The sequence below is a fragment of the Megalops cyprinoides genome, unplaced genomic scaffold (assembly GCF_013368585.1).
Source record: "Megalops cyprinoides isolate fMegCyp1 unplaced genomic scaffold, fMegCyp1.pri scaffold_218_arrow_ctg1, whole genome shotgun sequence".
Taxonomy (NCBI): domain Eukaryota; kingdom Metazoa; phylum Chordata; class Actinopteri; order Elopiformes; family Megalopidae; genus Megalops; species Megalops cyprinoides.
Window position 1 is genome coordinate 3,861 of NW_023494721.1, and position 14,546 is coordinate 18,406.

At 42.5% G+C, this 14,546-nt stretch overlaps 2 protein-coding genes across 2 annotated transcripts; one reads left to right on the forward strand and one right to left on the reverse strand.

The window, feature by feature from the left end:
• The first annotated feature begins 4,453 nt into the window (after positions 1 to 4,453).
• LOC118772288 (fish-egg lectin-like) lies at positions 4,454 to 8,066 on the forward strand. The gene is made up of 5 exons (XM_036520542.1): positions 4,454 to 4,606; positions 6,028 to 6,255; positions 6,626 to 6,843; positions 7,143 to 7,270; positions 7,665 to 8,066. The coding sequence occupies exons 1-5, from the start codon at positions 4,513 to 4,515 to the stop codon at positions 7,804 to 7,806; spliced, it is 810 nt and encodes a 269-aa protein (XP_036376435.1). The 5' UTR covers positions 4,454 to 4,512; the 3' UTR covers positions 7,807 to 8,066.
• Positions 8,067 to 8,863: 797 nt separating this feature from the next.
• pafah1b3 lies at positions 8,864 to 14,078 on the reverse strand. Its single transcript, XM_036520543.1, has 7 exons — positions 14,021 to 14,078; positions 13,349 to 13,437; positions 13,031 to 13,120; positions 12,605 to 12,721; positions 10,572 to 10,694; positions 9,853 to 10,150; positions 8,864 to 9,546 (listed from the first exon to the last, which is right to left on the reverse strand). Exons 2-6 carry the CDS (start codon positions 13,427 to 13,429, stop codon positions 9,890 to 9,892), a joined length of 672 nt encoding a protein of 223 aa, XP_036376436.1. The 5' UTR covers positions 13,430 to 13,437; positions 14,021 to 14,078; the 3' UTR covers positions 8,864 to 9,546; positions 9,853 to 9,889.
• Positions 14,079 to 14,546: the final 468 nt, after the last annotated feature.

Here is a 14,546-nt window from a genome sequence, read left to right on the forward strand (position 1 = left end):
TGCAGGAACAGCCAGGATCCAAGACTCCACTTTTCTTCCCTGAAATCACAACACAAGGTTATTCCAGTAATTACACGGGGCAGCAGTTACACGATTACATAAATGAATCCCTCCCTTGACGGATCCAGAGGGAGTGAAGGAGATCACCTTTACATATATGTATATACATGTCATCCTGGATGTCAACTAATTTCAAGACGCAAGAAACGTCCTTGACAGTACATCTCATGAGTACATTTGCGTATGCTCACGGAGATACAGTAGATATGTCAATTGTGTTAATAAATAGATATCTAATCACTGCTCACACACTTACCGTTGCAATAACATCCTCCTCTATTCTGTCCTGTGTTCAGAGTCTGGCTCTTGTCCACAGGAAGGGTCACTGTGTCGCCCCGTGAAGGTACTGCAGTAGAATTACAATGGAACAGTGTAAGCATTGGTTTGCTCTGATAAGTGAAAACACTCATATTTCAGGGGCACTCCATCCATTCATCCACAATCTATTCATCACTTAGCTGTGGTTTATCACTGACACACATGATTTTGTGATCGAATCAGTGACCCAAGAAGGTGATGATGGTTGCTACTGTCAGTAACCACCTCACTATTATGAAATGTTATATAGTGCAGGCTCAAATAATGCATAGAAATGCATTTTCAAGTGCTATTGTAATTTTAAAATGAACCCTTTTCCCTATCCTAAGGTAAACAACAACAGCAAGTGTAACTCACCTGGAATCATACTTTCACATTATCAAGACTAGTGAGAAATTGAGCCCCTCATAAGAATGGAAAGTCTAATGCATTAAATGCAATAGTCATGGAAGTCTCATGCAATGTGTTAGGACAGAAGTGTTTTACATTCTGGGGTAAAAGGTCATGCTACCCTGCTGACGTACAGTAAAAGGCCTTGTGTACTGAGACTCTGTCACATTAAGATTATATCTTATTCGACCAGGTGAACACATCTGCAAATTCCTACTGCGGTATAAATTCTGTCAGTTTATATATGTTGTGTTTGAATTGACCCAACCGTTTAAAACAGAATTTCTCTGTCTGTTTGTGCTTCACTTACTGTTTTGTGCTGTAGCGGGGTCCACAGTTGTTCTGGGCAGTTGTTCAGGAACCCCTGCAGAGAGGAAGCATCTTTTGACTAGACATTGAGTCTGGTTCCCTTTCCACATTTCTTCTCTGCTTTCTGTCTTTCTTTGTATGTTTCATCCCATTTTCACTTTTATAACACTTTACAAAATGCTATCACTGCAGGAGAGTAAGTACTGTGCATAGAGCATATAAGTCTACATGTCAGTACTTTCCCTGCATACAATATTACAGTTACAGTACGTGAAAAAAATTAATAGCTGAAAAAATGGTTGATAAAGGATAGCTGAAAAGCCATAAAGCCTGAGTAACACTTTGTAAACAACATTAACATTGCCTGATCACTTGCAAACAATATTTTGACCATCTTAAAAATTACAATGCCACTGTGACTGATATGCCTCCATATCAGAAATATACATCAGCTGTTCTGTACCTTCGTCTTGTTCAGTGAATGTCACCAGCACAGAAACAACCAGCAGAAGTGTCCCGAGAGCCATCCTTTGCACCAATTCCATGTATCCTCAGCTGTGCATATATCTTTGTCTCTACAGTGTAATTGGCTGCTCCACAGCTCAAGGTTTGCTGTCTGCCAACTCTTTTCTCCTGTCTGAACTTTCACTCCCATGAACCAGTAAGGAAATGTGACGGAAGTTTCACCCTACCCAGATTTTTATATCTAACTTCTTTCATCAGACATGACACCCCCCATCCCCACCCCCACCCCCCCCACCCCTGCACCCACCCCTGCACCCACCCCTGTACCCACCCCTGCACCCACCCCTGTACCCACCCCCCCGAATGCGTCAAAATCTTTCTAGTCCCATGCTGGAGAGTTGCCATGCTCTTCAAGTGCGGAGAGATGATGAAAGCTGCTAACAACCCCTACATCCATCACTGCCAGTCACTGTGGAGCCGATGCAGGCTCTTAGGTGCTTGGGTGCACATGCTGATGACCCCAGGAAACCACGTCACTTTACAGTTACGCTGCTAAGTCACACTGTGCCTCTTTTGTCTGAAGCAAATCATCCCAAAAAGATGAAAATTGGGTGCCGGCTAAAGACTTCACTAACTCATGGCCGAGCGGCGCCCGCACGCTGTTTCTACCTGCAGCAAATTCTTTTCTCGCACGGCATCAAGAGGGCTGCTCAGCCACAGCACAACAGCACATTGTAGGATCTTATCAGTTTTGATGCGCCTCCATGTTGTTCATACATTTTCATCCAAGCAGTAAAAACCTCTCCAACTTTCCCATCGCTCGATGTTACTGCTTTGATGAAAATGCTGTAAAATCTCCACAACTCTGTTGACTGGAAGTGATTTGTTTTTATCATAGCCAGCACCTGCAAAGATTTTTTTTTAAAATACTTCTGTCAGAATCCAAAGTGCATAGGCCACACACACTATTCTATGTATCAGCATCCAGACGTAACTTTACTGTGAGGATTATTCAGGGGAGTCATGTCCAAATCCGGATCATGTGTGCACATTTTATGTACTTAATCTGAACTGCCTCAGTAAATCTCCAGATGTGTAAATGGATAACATGCAACAAGTGTAACTGTGTACACTCACATGTAATGTAACACTCTGTGGATAAGAGGTAACCAAATGTAATGTAATGCGATGTCTGCTGACAACAGTGAGTAGCTACTGTACAGCTACTGTATCCAATTGTTCATGGGGATTCCACCATGAAGAACAAATCACTGGATTGTAAAAAAGGCATTATTATTGAGACAATGTTTGACAGCCTCCATCCACTCATGCTCAGTGCTTCTGAAAGGTATTCTAACTGATCTAACTGAGAAAAATGTGCCATGGTTTCATTACCACATACTTCTTGGAGCATTTATCTTTCACCCACGGCTCTGGCAAAAAAAAAAATAAATAATGTAATGATGGGTTACATGCATCACTTGTGCCAAGCAAAGGAAGGATGACCACACATTTCGTGTAAAAGCTAGTCATTTGATTGGTCCATTTTTTTTCCTGTGGCACATTCATTTGTATATACTCAATGACCTTTGTAAGGAAATGCCTGCCTCAATTGAAACCTTTATCAGGAATGCATGTTAAATAATTGGCAGGTAAAGTACTTTTTCAGATATGGCCCTAAATGCACCTTTTGCTTTCTCCACAGTTCCCTTTTTAACTATTTATGTTTACTTACATGGTTGTTATCAGTTTTCCCCACAATTTTTAGGACATCGGAGTGTTTGACAGCAAAAATATTTTGCCCTCCTTTAACAAGAGGAGCTTGGAGGTTTCAGTAATCTGATCACAAATGGGATTATTGTGATGAGTGGTTGAAACACAGCTGTTTGGGATCAGGGATCTGGGATGGGCCCACACAAACACTTCACAGTTCATTACTTTTCTTGAACATCTCGGCTGAATAGAGATCACCTGTCATGAGAAGTCCATCCATGGAAGTGTTGTGTGCTAAAAGGCTGATCTTTGGAAAATTCCAATGGGCATCACATTGACTGTGTGCCTGGACCTAGGGTTTCAGACAGAAAAGGAAGACATGCCTCTTTTGAGAAACTGTTTACATTGTTTTGTGTGTGTGTGTGTGTGTGTGTGTGTGTGCGTGTGCGTGCGTGCAAGCGATGCAGCCAGGCATGACAAACAACAAAAGGGTGTGCACCACTAGTGAAACAAAGCTGAGATGTGTGCGTGTGCAATGTACGCCGAGTACATACACTGTGTTTGTACAACACACCGTGTACCTGCACCATTTTACCTGTACTTGAAATACACTGTTTAGCTCTCCTTCCTTCGAGAGAAATGAAGCAGGATGGAACTGATAAAAGAGATGTATCAGATATGTGTTTTCTGTACAGTTTACCCTACCTATGGTGAGGGTGACCTAATGACCTACACAGGAGAATGCAGGGTTGCCATCTTGTTACCATCTCGGAACCATATTGTTATGACTTTTCACATTGCCATTGTTTGCAAAGGCTGTGTCACTTCGTAAACTACAGCTTTTGTAGGTCAGAAGTCCAGTTTAATGGACAGTGTGATTAGGATTTGCTGATCTGGGACAAGGAAATTAACGTATCGTGCAGGGACATTTAGGAAAGGAAGAAAATCTATAGCAAATAACAGTGACAGTCTTAACTAACCACCTGTATACTTATGTTAAATATACTTATGGTTGCCCTGCAAATGAGTCATTGGGTCATATGAGATTTCCCTCCCTAGGCAAACAAGAATTCTGTCCACTCCTAGCCAAACAAATTACAACTGTAAAAACAGCTATCTCCAAATACATCACTTTCTCACAATTACAGAATCAGCTCTATCTGTTTTTTCTTAGAGCAAATATGAACCCAGGCAGGTGACTGGAGGCGGCCACTGTTTGTGGCTGTAAAACATACTTAAATACACCTTCCCCTAGAGATGAGACATTTTGGCCTGAGCTCCCAGCACGCAGCAGCTATGAGTGTGAGAGTGATCATCCTGTTGGTCCAATGCCTATTGGGCTCCAGTCTAGGTGAGTACATGGGAAGTACTGTACAGCGTTGTATAGTAAACAGCAAAATAAGCAGTGTTAATTCAACAGTATAACTGGGCAAGTGTGGGACAGTGACACAATACAGACACTTTTCAGAGTTAAGTCAACACTCATAGTGTTGAATTAACACTATTGACTTTGCTGTGTACTGTACCGTATATTTGTAATTTGTATGATTTTAACATGTTTGCATTCATTGCACTTTCATTTGGAGTAATTAAAAGGCTGTTTCTGTTCTTCCTCTTAAATGTTTCTCTTTAATTCCAAATAACAATTAAACAATTAAAATATCAGTTAAAAATGTTGTTACTCAAACAGTTACCATTACCTTGGGGTTGATTAAATTCAGGGAAGTATTTTTTTAGCAGTGAAAAAGTGACACTTCCATCCACTTGACATTTAAAATTAAAGATAAGTCATGAGAGAGATTAAACGTTTCAGGATATTTAGTGTTTCACAGCATTATGATCCACCAGGTCTAAGATTGCCAGTGAAATGTCTGCAATGTTTATGTCTAACTTAACACATAAAATGTGGATGCAAGAAAAAAAAGTTTCAAAAATTCAAGTCTTGTGTCCCAAAATGCAATATGCTCAACCAAAGAGTACAGGTGCAGAGTGCGCAAGAGTGAAGCTGGTGAACAGTACAAAATGCGTGTGGCTGGAACTACATAAACAGAATATAATTCTGGGCAAAACTACAAGGTTGAATGAAACCTCTGCCGAGCTGGTTGCACCGCACCGCAAGCAGTTTTGCCAGAACATCAAGATGGCAACAAATAGCCACAATCACCTTTTGCTTACATTATACACTTGGCTTTGCTCTTCCACTTTATCTGGAAAACAAGTCCAAGACACAGAGACAGTCTTAAACATCAAATGAAAAATGAAAAATTAAGTATGTTTGTGTCTATGCACAGTTTTGCACTATATGTTTATAGAGCAATGACTCCTAAACCTGTTTTTGATTTTACAGTTAGTGGCACGGGCATTTCAGGACAAAACACTTTTAAGCTTACAGTTTCCCTTATCATTTAATTGCCATCCTTTTTAGACAGGCTGTCTGAATGAGAGTCAGGCATTCGTCACAGTTCCTCAGATTCCAAACTACTATTTTGGTTGTTTTGACATGCTGACACTAAAAGCTAAATGCCTTAATGTCACTTTTGTTAAATGATCTCCCAGAAACCTGGTGCTGACACGTTTCCCTTATTTTACCCGTGCAGGTTGAGTTTCATGTTTATTAAGGTTTCAGATAACGCTGATAGGCCGTGTCTGATCATGCCTGAGCCGTCTTGTCATTTGCTGTAAAAGGTCCCGGCCTCTAGTTCTTACATGGCTGACTAGCACATGCACATTGCACGCTTTTGACTGTCTCTTTACCCGTTTGTGTGTCATCAGCGATGCAATGTCAGGAAGTTGCGGGGAGACTGAAACAGATTGATGCAAGCGTGGGTCAGGTGTTCGGCGTGACGGACAACAATCTCATCTTTACCCTTTATGGGGACCGTTGGACCCAGGTACCTGGGTCCCTGAAGCATGTTACTGTGGGGCCTTCTGGGGTCTGGGGGGTCAACCAGAACAATGCCATCTACAAACTGGTGGGAGCAACCTGGGTACAGGTGCCAGGTAAGTGGGGACACAAGTATATGTATGTGCGTGCGTGTGTAAGCGCATGCAGATCTGTCTCTGCGTACTACTTTGTGTACATACAAGTATGTACGTATACATGATGGGGTTTGGCAGGGTATTACTTCTATACTACTATACTTAGGGTATAACTTCATTAACTCATGCAGGCATCCATTTTATTTGAGTCTTAACATCTAAGCAGCAGAAATATGAGTACATAATGCTGAAGTGACTCCAATAGTAATCACAGACTGTGAATGAACGACAGATGATGATGTTTATTGCAACAGGACGACACATTCATTCATTATCATAATGTCTCTTCATTTATTTGTGTTGTCTCCCTTTTTTTCATTCTTTCTTACAGGCCTATTGACCCAAGTGGATGCAGGGGGAGACCAGTTTGTGGCAGGGGTCAACATGTATGATGCCATATACTGCCTGGGACGGAACCCCACCGTGGGGTACAGTGGTGCTGGCTCCCCCACCCCCTGGCAGCAACTCCCAGGGGCCCTCGTGTACTACAGCTGTGGGCCCAATGGCTGCTGGGGTGTCAACAGAGGCCAGGATATTTATGTAATGAAGGTGAGTGTGGAATACAGTAGAGAAAGATGGAGGGAAGTAAAGAAGATGAGAGATGGAGTCTGACTGAAGGGCAACACAAAGTCAGTGCTGCAGTTTTGTGGGGATGTATGAATTCATGTCTCGGACAAGTGGAAGTTCAGTTAGCACTGGGTGCAGGCCAACACACGTGTGCCCTCCTCAAGTCAAAGCGAACACCTGTCTGGGTGTTTACGGCTGGGCGTTTATCCACTCATGAATGTACCGGTGCCTTTCTGTCTATGCACTTTGCACCTTGTGTGACCGTGCCCGTGTGTCTCCAGGGAGTGACCCCGACAGCATGCATGGGCAGTCTGAACTGGCAGCACATTCCGGGGAAGCTGGTTATGATCGAGGTGGGGACTGAGGGCAGTGTGTACGGAGTCAACGCTGGAGGGGATGTATACCGCAGGTACGTCACACTGTTCCACACTGCTCACTTTTACAGACAGAGTCAAGGAACGTGCATATATCAGTAAACGTCTTACCATTTAGAATTTAAACTCAGAATTTTTTGGTTGAACACAGTCTGAACACAGATGTATTGCTCACAGCGTTTTGCTACTTTTGTGAACATCATAGAGACACTGATAACACACTCAATTTAGGTTTTGTCAGATTTTTTGCTAGAAAATGTAGACAGTTCTTACTATCTAATAGTTTATAGTCAGTTATAGTTATTAGTTTATATATAGCTATAGTTATAATAGTTTAAGAATGCCTGCAGGGGATATAGTTATCATTCCATTTCAGAATGATCATTAAAGAATCCTCTCCCTATGTCCCATCATCCTTCCCTCCAACAGAGACGGTATCACTGCCAGCAATCCGGCAGGCACCGACTGGACCCTCCTGAGCGCGTGCGGCAAGAGCAAGCACGTTAGCTACGACCTGGGGCACCTGTGGGTGATCACCCGGGATGACAGGATCCTGGACTGTGTCGTCTGAGCGTCTGTGGCAGCGCAGTCTCATTACCCTGCCGCAAATTCACCACATTAAACTCTCAGCATTAAATAAAGCGCGTCGCCCTCTACTGTATGCATCCTAATTGTCCTATGCACCTTCAACGGTGTGGCATTCTGCGTTTAGCTTAATAACATCGCATAATTCAGTGAACGTAGTAAGTGCATACATGCGGTAATAAGGTGTAACTCTGCAAACGGAAAACCTTCAAGTGGAATTGTCAGAGTACTATGACTCTTCTCTTTTTTTTTCTTCTCTTCCGACTGGAAAAGAGTGTAATGATCCATCTCCCTTTCATTTTATTCTCTCCATCTTTAGCGCTCATGCATTCTCAAACACATGGGGTGAAGTGTAGGAATATGTAAGTGCTGAAATTACATTCTTTATTTTACATATTAGAAAAAAAAAACAACTATCTGGTTAACAGCTACTCCAATAAAATAAAATCACTTTTACACTTTAGGTTTCCTTGGATTTAATATAGTGAATTTTATCACTGCAGGTTCAGCTTCTCAACATTAGTTATTCAGATCATTACAGAGTAACAGTCCTGAGTCTAAATGACAAGCAAGGCTTTGGTCTTGACCTTGTCCTTTACACCCTAGGGCCCGACCTGATTACAGGAGCACTGTGCACTAATACAGTGGACACAGTTTGATTACAGAGTGTGTGCGGCTTAGCCGTGTGGACTGCATGGGAAAGGAGTATCAGTGCTACCAGACTTCAGCGGGCACTGAGCGGCGGGAGGCCATCACAGTTTCAGCTGTCCTGTAAAATCAATTATTCTGTCTATGCACAACACAAGCCACAGCTTTCAGAGATTTACAAACGCTCCCAACACTTTTCCCAGGCACAAGTATTGTTCTTTCCACTTACAGAAAAAAAAAACAGAAAAAGCAAAGAATGGTAAGCTATTCCAAAAAACATGTATGACAATACATAATTGAAAAAAAAAAAAGGTATCTGTAAACAACTACTGCTTGTGATGCATCTAGACAGTGCAATGCAAATCACGGTTCAGTTCTGGAATGCACTGTTCTTAATGCACATCCACAGTGACATGGAATGCACACTCTCTCAGGGTCAGACAATATGGATACCATGATGAGTAAGGATAATCAGAGTATATACAAAGAAAGGAATTATTCAACAATATAAACTTCAGAAAAAAATCCCACGATCCCATCTTGCTCTAGCTATTTTGACTTTTTAATTATTGAAATTAAGAGAAAGTGGGTGTGTAACTGTGAGGGTCTGGAATGCTTTCACATTTGGAATTTAGTGTATCTCCTCCTCTCTACCTTCATTCTTGCTGTAGTCATTCCTCAGGTCATTTCTGTGTCTCAGTCATTCAGCACGGCCAGTCTTTATCTCTTTTCATCAGTGTGACCAATGAGACAAAATTACTCTACTACTTCTATCTCACATTAACAGATCAGTGACACCCCTAACATCCCCAACTCAGTCAATCTATGGATTTAGGCTCTTGTATACTGAATTGAGTGCATTATTTTCTTCCATTATCAGTACACTGAACAGAATTTTGTCAAATTATTATTGATTTTCACAATTACAAGACGTCATGAGACAGTTACGGACAAACCCCCCGCATCCACTTGCTTCAGTGGGCACGAGAGAGGAGGAAGGCAGGAGAAGAAACGAAGAGATATGGCGACTGGCAATCGATGCACTGCTTTATCCTGTTTCTTGGCCCGTGAACATGACCTATGCAAAACGGAGAAGAGAAAACAGGGCTTGATTTTCTGTGTTTTTCATACAACTGGTACAACAAAAACCATTCTACCCATTCAATGCAGTGTGAAAACCGCTTAGGACAGACTCCCCAGCAGCCAGCCAACTCCCTAGGCTGTGTCTGAACGTGTAAGACTGTCTAATTCCCCATGCAGTTTCTCTGTCTGCTCTTCAATGCAAAAGTCTGTACCTCTGCTTTAGTCCGTCAGCAGTTCAGACAGAGTGTCAGACACAGATCGACAGACAGACAGACAGACTGACAAAGCAATCGACAGTCACCTGAGCGTCAGCGAGCCTGCCAGGCCCTGGGCTGCTCTCAGTTGTCGGCTGGGGCCTCCAGCAGGGCCTTGATGGCGGCGTGCAGGGGCTTGCACACCGCCTGGTACGCGCTGGGGGTCAGGTGCAGGTAGTCGTACAGGTCCTGGTGGGATACGCTCCCGTCTGAGTGCACGAAGCCAGGGTCCACGCTAAGGAAGGAGGTGCGAGGGAGGGTGGGCACGGCCTGCTGGACCAGCTGGTTGACCTGGGCATTCCTCTCTCGGAGGGGGTTGGGGCTCTTACCCCTGGGCAGCAAACCCTGAGGGACACAGAGAGGCAAACTCAGCACCCGCCTTGCCACATCTCCAAGGTGCACACCGGAAATCAGAACAAGGTACACACCAAGTTATTCCGAACATTGTAACTGACCTGCAAGCGATTTTAGAATACATTTATATTAACACACTTATACGAATAAATTTCACACATGATTTAGAATAAACACAACTACATTTCAATTAAATATCCAGCTGCATACTTTGTGTAAGTCACTCTGGATAAGGGTGTCTGGTAAATGACAATATTGTAATGTAATGTTATGTAATGTAAATAAAAGAGAAAGAACATTACATTTGTTCAGATGGACTCTGAACACACTGGGACACAATAACAAGACATTCCCAGCATTGTAAAACAGAAAGGGTTTGTGTGACAGGGGACAGAGAGGCAGCAGGACCGACCAGTACGAGGGTGTGGGCACGGGGGAGCTTGCTGTTGATGAGGCGGACGATGGCGGCAATGCCCCCGCTGATCTGCTCCGGCGTGTGGCCGTGATTGTTGGTTCCCACCCACAGCACTACCACCTGAGGGAAAGAGGGAGGGAGGAGCGCAGGCAGCTGAAATGCTGTCGGGATGATCCGCTCTGTTACAGCCACTGTGAATGCTGTCTTATCTGCTCTCTCAGCACTGACTGTGCCTGCCTGCCTGAAGCCGTATTACCCGGCAGCCTTCTCCTGCCTTTCCTTGCATCTTGAAGCTAAGTGAGTTTGGACTTGATTAGTACTTGGCTAGGAGACATCCAGGAGATCTTTTTTCTGTATACATGAATGATTATGTAAGTCATTCTAACCGTCTGGTGTGGTTCCTTATTTGTTTTTTTCCCCATTCTTATTTCTTATGTTCTAATAACTAACAAGTAACCTCCAGACAAAACCAGGTTACTTACTACTATAATTTGTGTTGGGTGGCCAGTGAGGGACAGTCTTCCTTCTGAACCAGGTAGACCACCAATACCCCAGAGCAGTGATGGAGACACTTCCTTTCTGACAAGACCATTACATCAAAATCCCGACTCACTAAGGTCATTAAAGGTGCTACGGCCACCTCGTCCCAATGATTAACTCAACAGGTTAACTAGCAACTTGATTCTGAAGAGTTTACTGGTAAGTGCTGGGACTGCATCCCTGCACAGGACTCTTTCCACACGAAAGTCCCCTCAGTCACACACATTCCCTCTTTGTGATTCATTTGGGAAACCAACCTGATATAAACATGCAGCGGATTCATTTTTGATAAGAACCAAGGAAGTGAAAACCCTCGTCCTGCTGACTAGATTTAGAACTTATTTGTGTTAAGACTGTATTAGGATATTGCTGACTACCAGTTCTAACTCTGGCTTTTTATTCAATGCATGAAGTCTTTTGGAACACAACCTAAGGTCATGATATATCGGAGCGTTTTGTTACAAATGACAAGGTCAGTTTTTGACTGTGTGAAACTGCAGTTTGAAAGTTTTCCAGCCCCATTCCTCCTTTTGTTTGGGGTTGCCTTTTCTGAACTTCCTTTTACTTGAATGAGTCCACCTTGTAAACAAGCCCATATAACAAACTGTTGCTAATGTAGTGTGAAATGCTGGAGATGTTCCATGCTATTCCAACTGCATAACGAGACAGAGTCTGGCCCACCTAGGAGTAACAGACTGTTCCTCTCTGTCTTACATTTGCACTGACCATGATGATCCACAGGTGCTGACAGCTGTTCTTGTCTTGATGACCCACTGTGTGTCTCACACATTTCCAGCTATTGACCAACATCTGAACCGCAACCGCCAGCCAATTCACACTCCTGAACAAGTTCTGAAATCACTGACTCTCTCTCTGTATATTTTTTTTTCTTGAGCTGTTTTCAGTTCTACATTGGCACAGCTCCATAAAGATCTACATTAGGGACGAACCATTACTCAACAGTCACATTGGTCACAGAATGTTAGAGGTCATTTTAGGTGCTATTTAAAATTTGTTCAGTTCACAAAATAAAATATAAAAGACGGGCAGTGCCCATTTGGGCAACGCTAGAGTTTTTAATTTAAAGTGAGCTATAATCGGTAGCCAATGGAGCGTGATAAGCAACGGTGAAAGATGTTAAAACCTTATTTGCTAATAGAACAACAAAGCCATTCTATCCATTTATATGTTTGTATGCTGTAGATGTGTATGGTTAATGTTATTATTTTTGGGTGAATGTATTTATATGATAGTACCCATGTCTATATGCAACTGAACTCGAAACAAGTTCCTTTTAATCCCCTTAAAGAACACTCTTTACAAATGCCAGATTTCAAACATGTCCATCAGAAATAGGTATGAGTCATACTGTACCATAGTTTTGGTGCAATGGCTGTAAAATTAAATCATCATTAAGAACACACTTGGCACTTACAACCAGCTTGTTTAAGCACATGCTCTAGCACAATAACCTTTCTGTGTGTCTGTACCTTTGGGCTGATGTGATCCAACTCTCCATTGCTCAGCCTCCAGAGAACGTGCTGTGTGGCATCACCCCCTACCCCGAAATTCAGAGCATGCAGTGGGGAGAACAGCTCTCGCCATACCTGCAAAGAAAACGTCAGAACAGTAATGACATCTACAAATGCAAGTAATTCATCCTCTGCTGTCAGTAAAGACACAGAGCTCATTCTTTTTCCCAATGACTTGTCCCATGGTCACACTTGGTGTCTGAAAATAGCAAAAGCAAATGTGTGTCATCGAAGTCTGAACATTTCAGACATACTAGCCAATGTACAACAGCAAGAAATAATCAGTGGTAACACCATTCACAATCCTCACTTGTCACAACACACACTACACCAAAACCTACCAAACTGGTGATTAATTAAAACTTCCTGTGAGTAAAATGTTACCTCGAATTGGTGTAAGAGTTGAACAAGTGAGTCTCCGACAAACAGAACGTCTGGCTCCTTGTCCTTGCTGTCTGCTACAAAGCGGTTATGCTACAGAGAACAGAAGAATATGTACAACATGTGATTACATGAAATACAGAAAACTGATTACTTTATTATCTTTATTTTTGTATGCTTGGTGCACAAGCAAGATTTCCACATATTGGCCCAGATATACTTGCCCTTTGAGATGACTACACTGGGTTTCAGAACAAAGGGTTTTCACATTAAGAGTTTACTTCTACACTGGACAAGCAAGCGCATAGAATACATATATACCAGAGACATCCAACGCCCATCTCCCTGACTGTCCACGCAAGGAGTAGGAGTAGCAGCCGGGTTTGAATCCTCTGAACTCATCACTGTGTCTGAAAGAGACGTTACGTCATAACAATGCACCACACAACACGTATGCACCGTCTTTAATAAGCAATTTAGATGATGCTTTGCCACTTCGCGATTAGTTAAATCAGATCATCCTCACTGCTATCAACTTAGCGTAGCGGTCAGCGCTACAGCGGGGCTTTGAGGTCCCACCGGCTAGTCAGCTATCGGAAGTACCCACTACCTATCCGCCAGTTAGTTATACATTTTCTGATGAAAATGGCACCTCAACGGTCTGTAAATCAAGGCATAACATGTATAATTATTTTAATATCAATGTTATTAGAAAAGCATAGCTAGCTAGTCGACCAGATAGCTACTGTAAACTAACGTCAGATGGTCAAATTAGCCACAGACGACAGCTAGCCTACAGAACATGACCATCACTAGCTACACTAGCTTGCTAGCCTGCAAGATTCGGACCAAAAGCGAATTAGCTGACATTAATGCGTTTGTCAACATTTCGCAAGACAGAGTCTGAAACCGACTGGCAATGTGTCGTTCAAATGTGAAAAATTAACACTGCATAATTTTGTTACAAGTCACTGGGAAAAAAACACTAGCTACCTCCTAGGGAAGGCACCTCACAAGATGAAACTCGCACACATCAGGCGGGATGAACCAGTCCACCGAAGGTGCATTTCCTTACACAAATTGAAATGTATTTTACTTATTGTAAGACTTAAACACTTAAAGTTTCTATCACTGATACCAATGTAACGTAAATGACGTTAAAAATATATTTTAGTAAAAAAAATTAAATAAACATCATTTGGAAATGTTAGATCCCTTTACATTAGCCCCCCTATTTTTTCAGTTGTAATATTCCACTGTCTTGGGGAAGTAGAAATGTGCCGGTTTCCTGATGCGCTTGTCCTGTGAATGCTAGGGAAAATGTTCATGTTAATAAAGTGTTTGATTCACAGTGGCACTCCGGTATTATTCATTGAGTACGCACTTAAACGAACATTTGGGACCACGGCCACTAAGTCATTAAAGTCACCAGCTAACTTGCTAGCCGCAATCGCGGAGCGGTTGAGGTTGGGCTGGGTTTGATTTAGCATAGCTAGCTAACTTAATTAGCTACAGTTCA

Excerpts from the sequence above, each read along its gene's own strand:
- pafah1b3 (XM_036520543.1), bottom strand. The coding sequence starts at position 13,429 with ATGAGTTCAGAGGATTCAAACCCGGCTGCTACTCCTACTCCTTGCGTG. Across the intron at positions 12,722-13,030 it reads AACTCTTACACCAATTCGAG|GTATGGCGAGAGCTGTTCTC; the intron begins GTAACATTTTAC and ends TTTTCTTTGCAG. Across the intron at positions 10,151-10,571 it reads GTGCCCACACCCTCGTACTG|GGTTTGCTGCCCAGGGGTAA; the intron begins GTCGGTCCTGCT and ends TGTGTCCCTCAG.
- LOC118772288 (XM_036520542.1), top strand. The coding sequence starts at position 4,513 with ATGAGACATTTTGGCCTGAGCTCCCAGCACGCAGCAGCTATGAGTGTG. Across the intron at positions 4,607-6,027 it reads CCTATTGGGCTCCAGTCTAG|CGATGCAATGTCAGGAAGTT; the intron begins GTGAGTACATGG and ends GTGTGTCATCAG. Across the intron at positions 6,844-7,142 it reads AGGATATTTATGTAATGAAG|GGAGTGACCCCGACAGCATG; the intron begins GTGAGTGTGGAA and ends GTGTGTCTCCAG.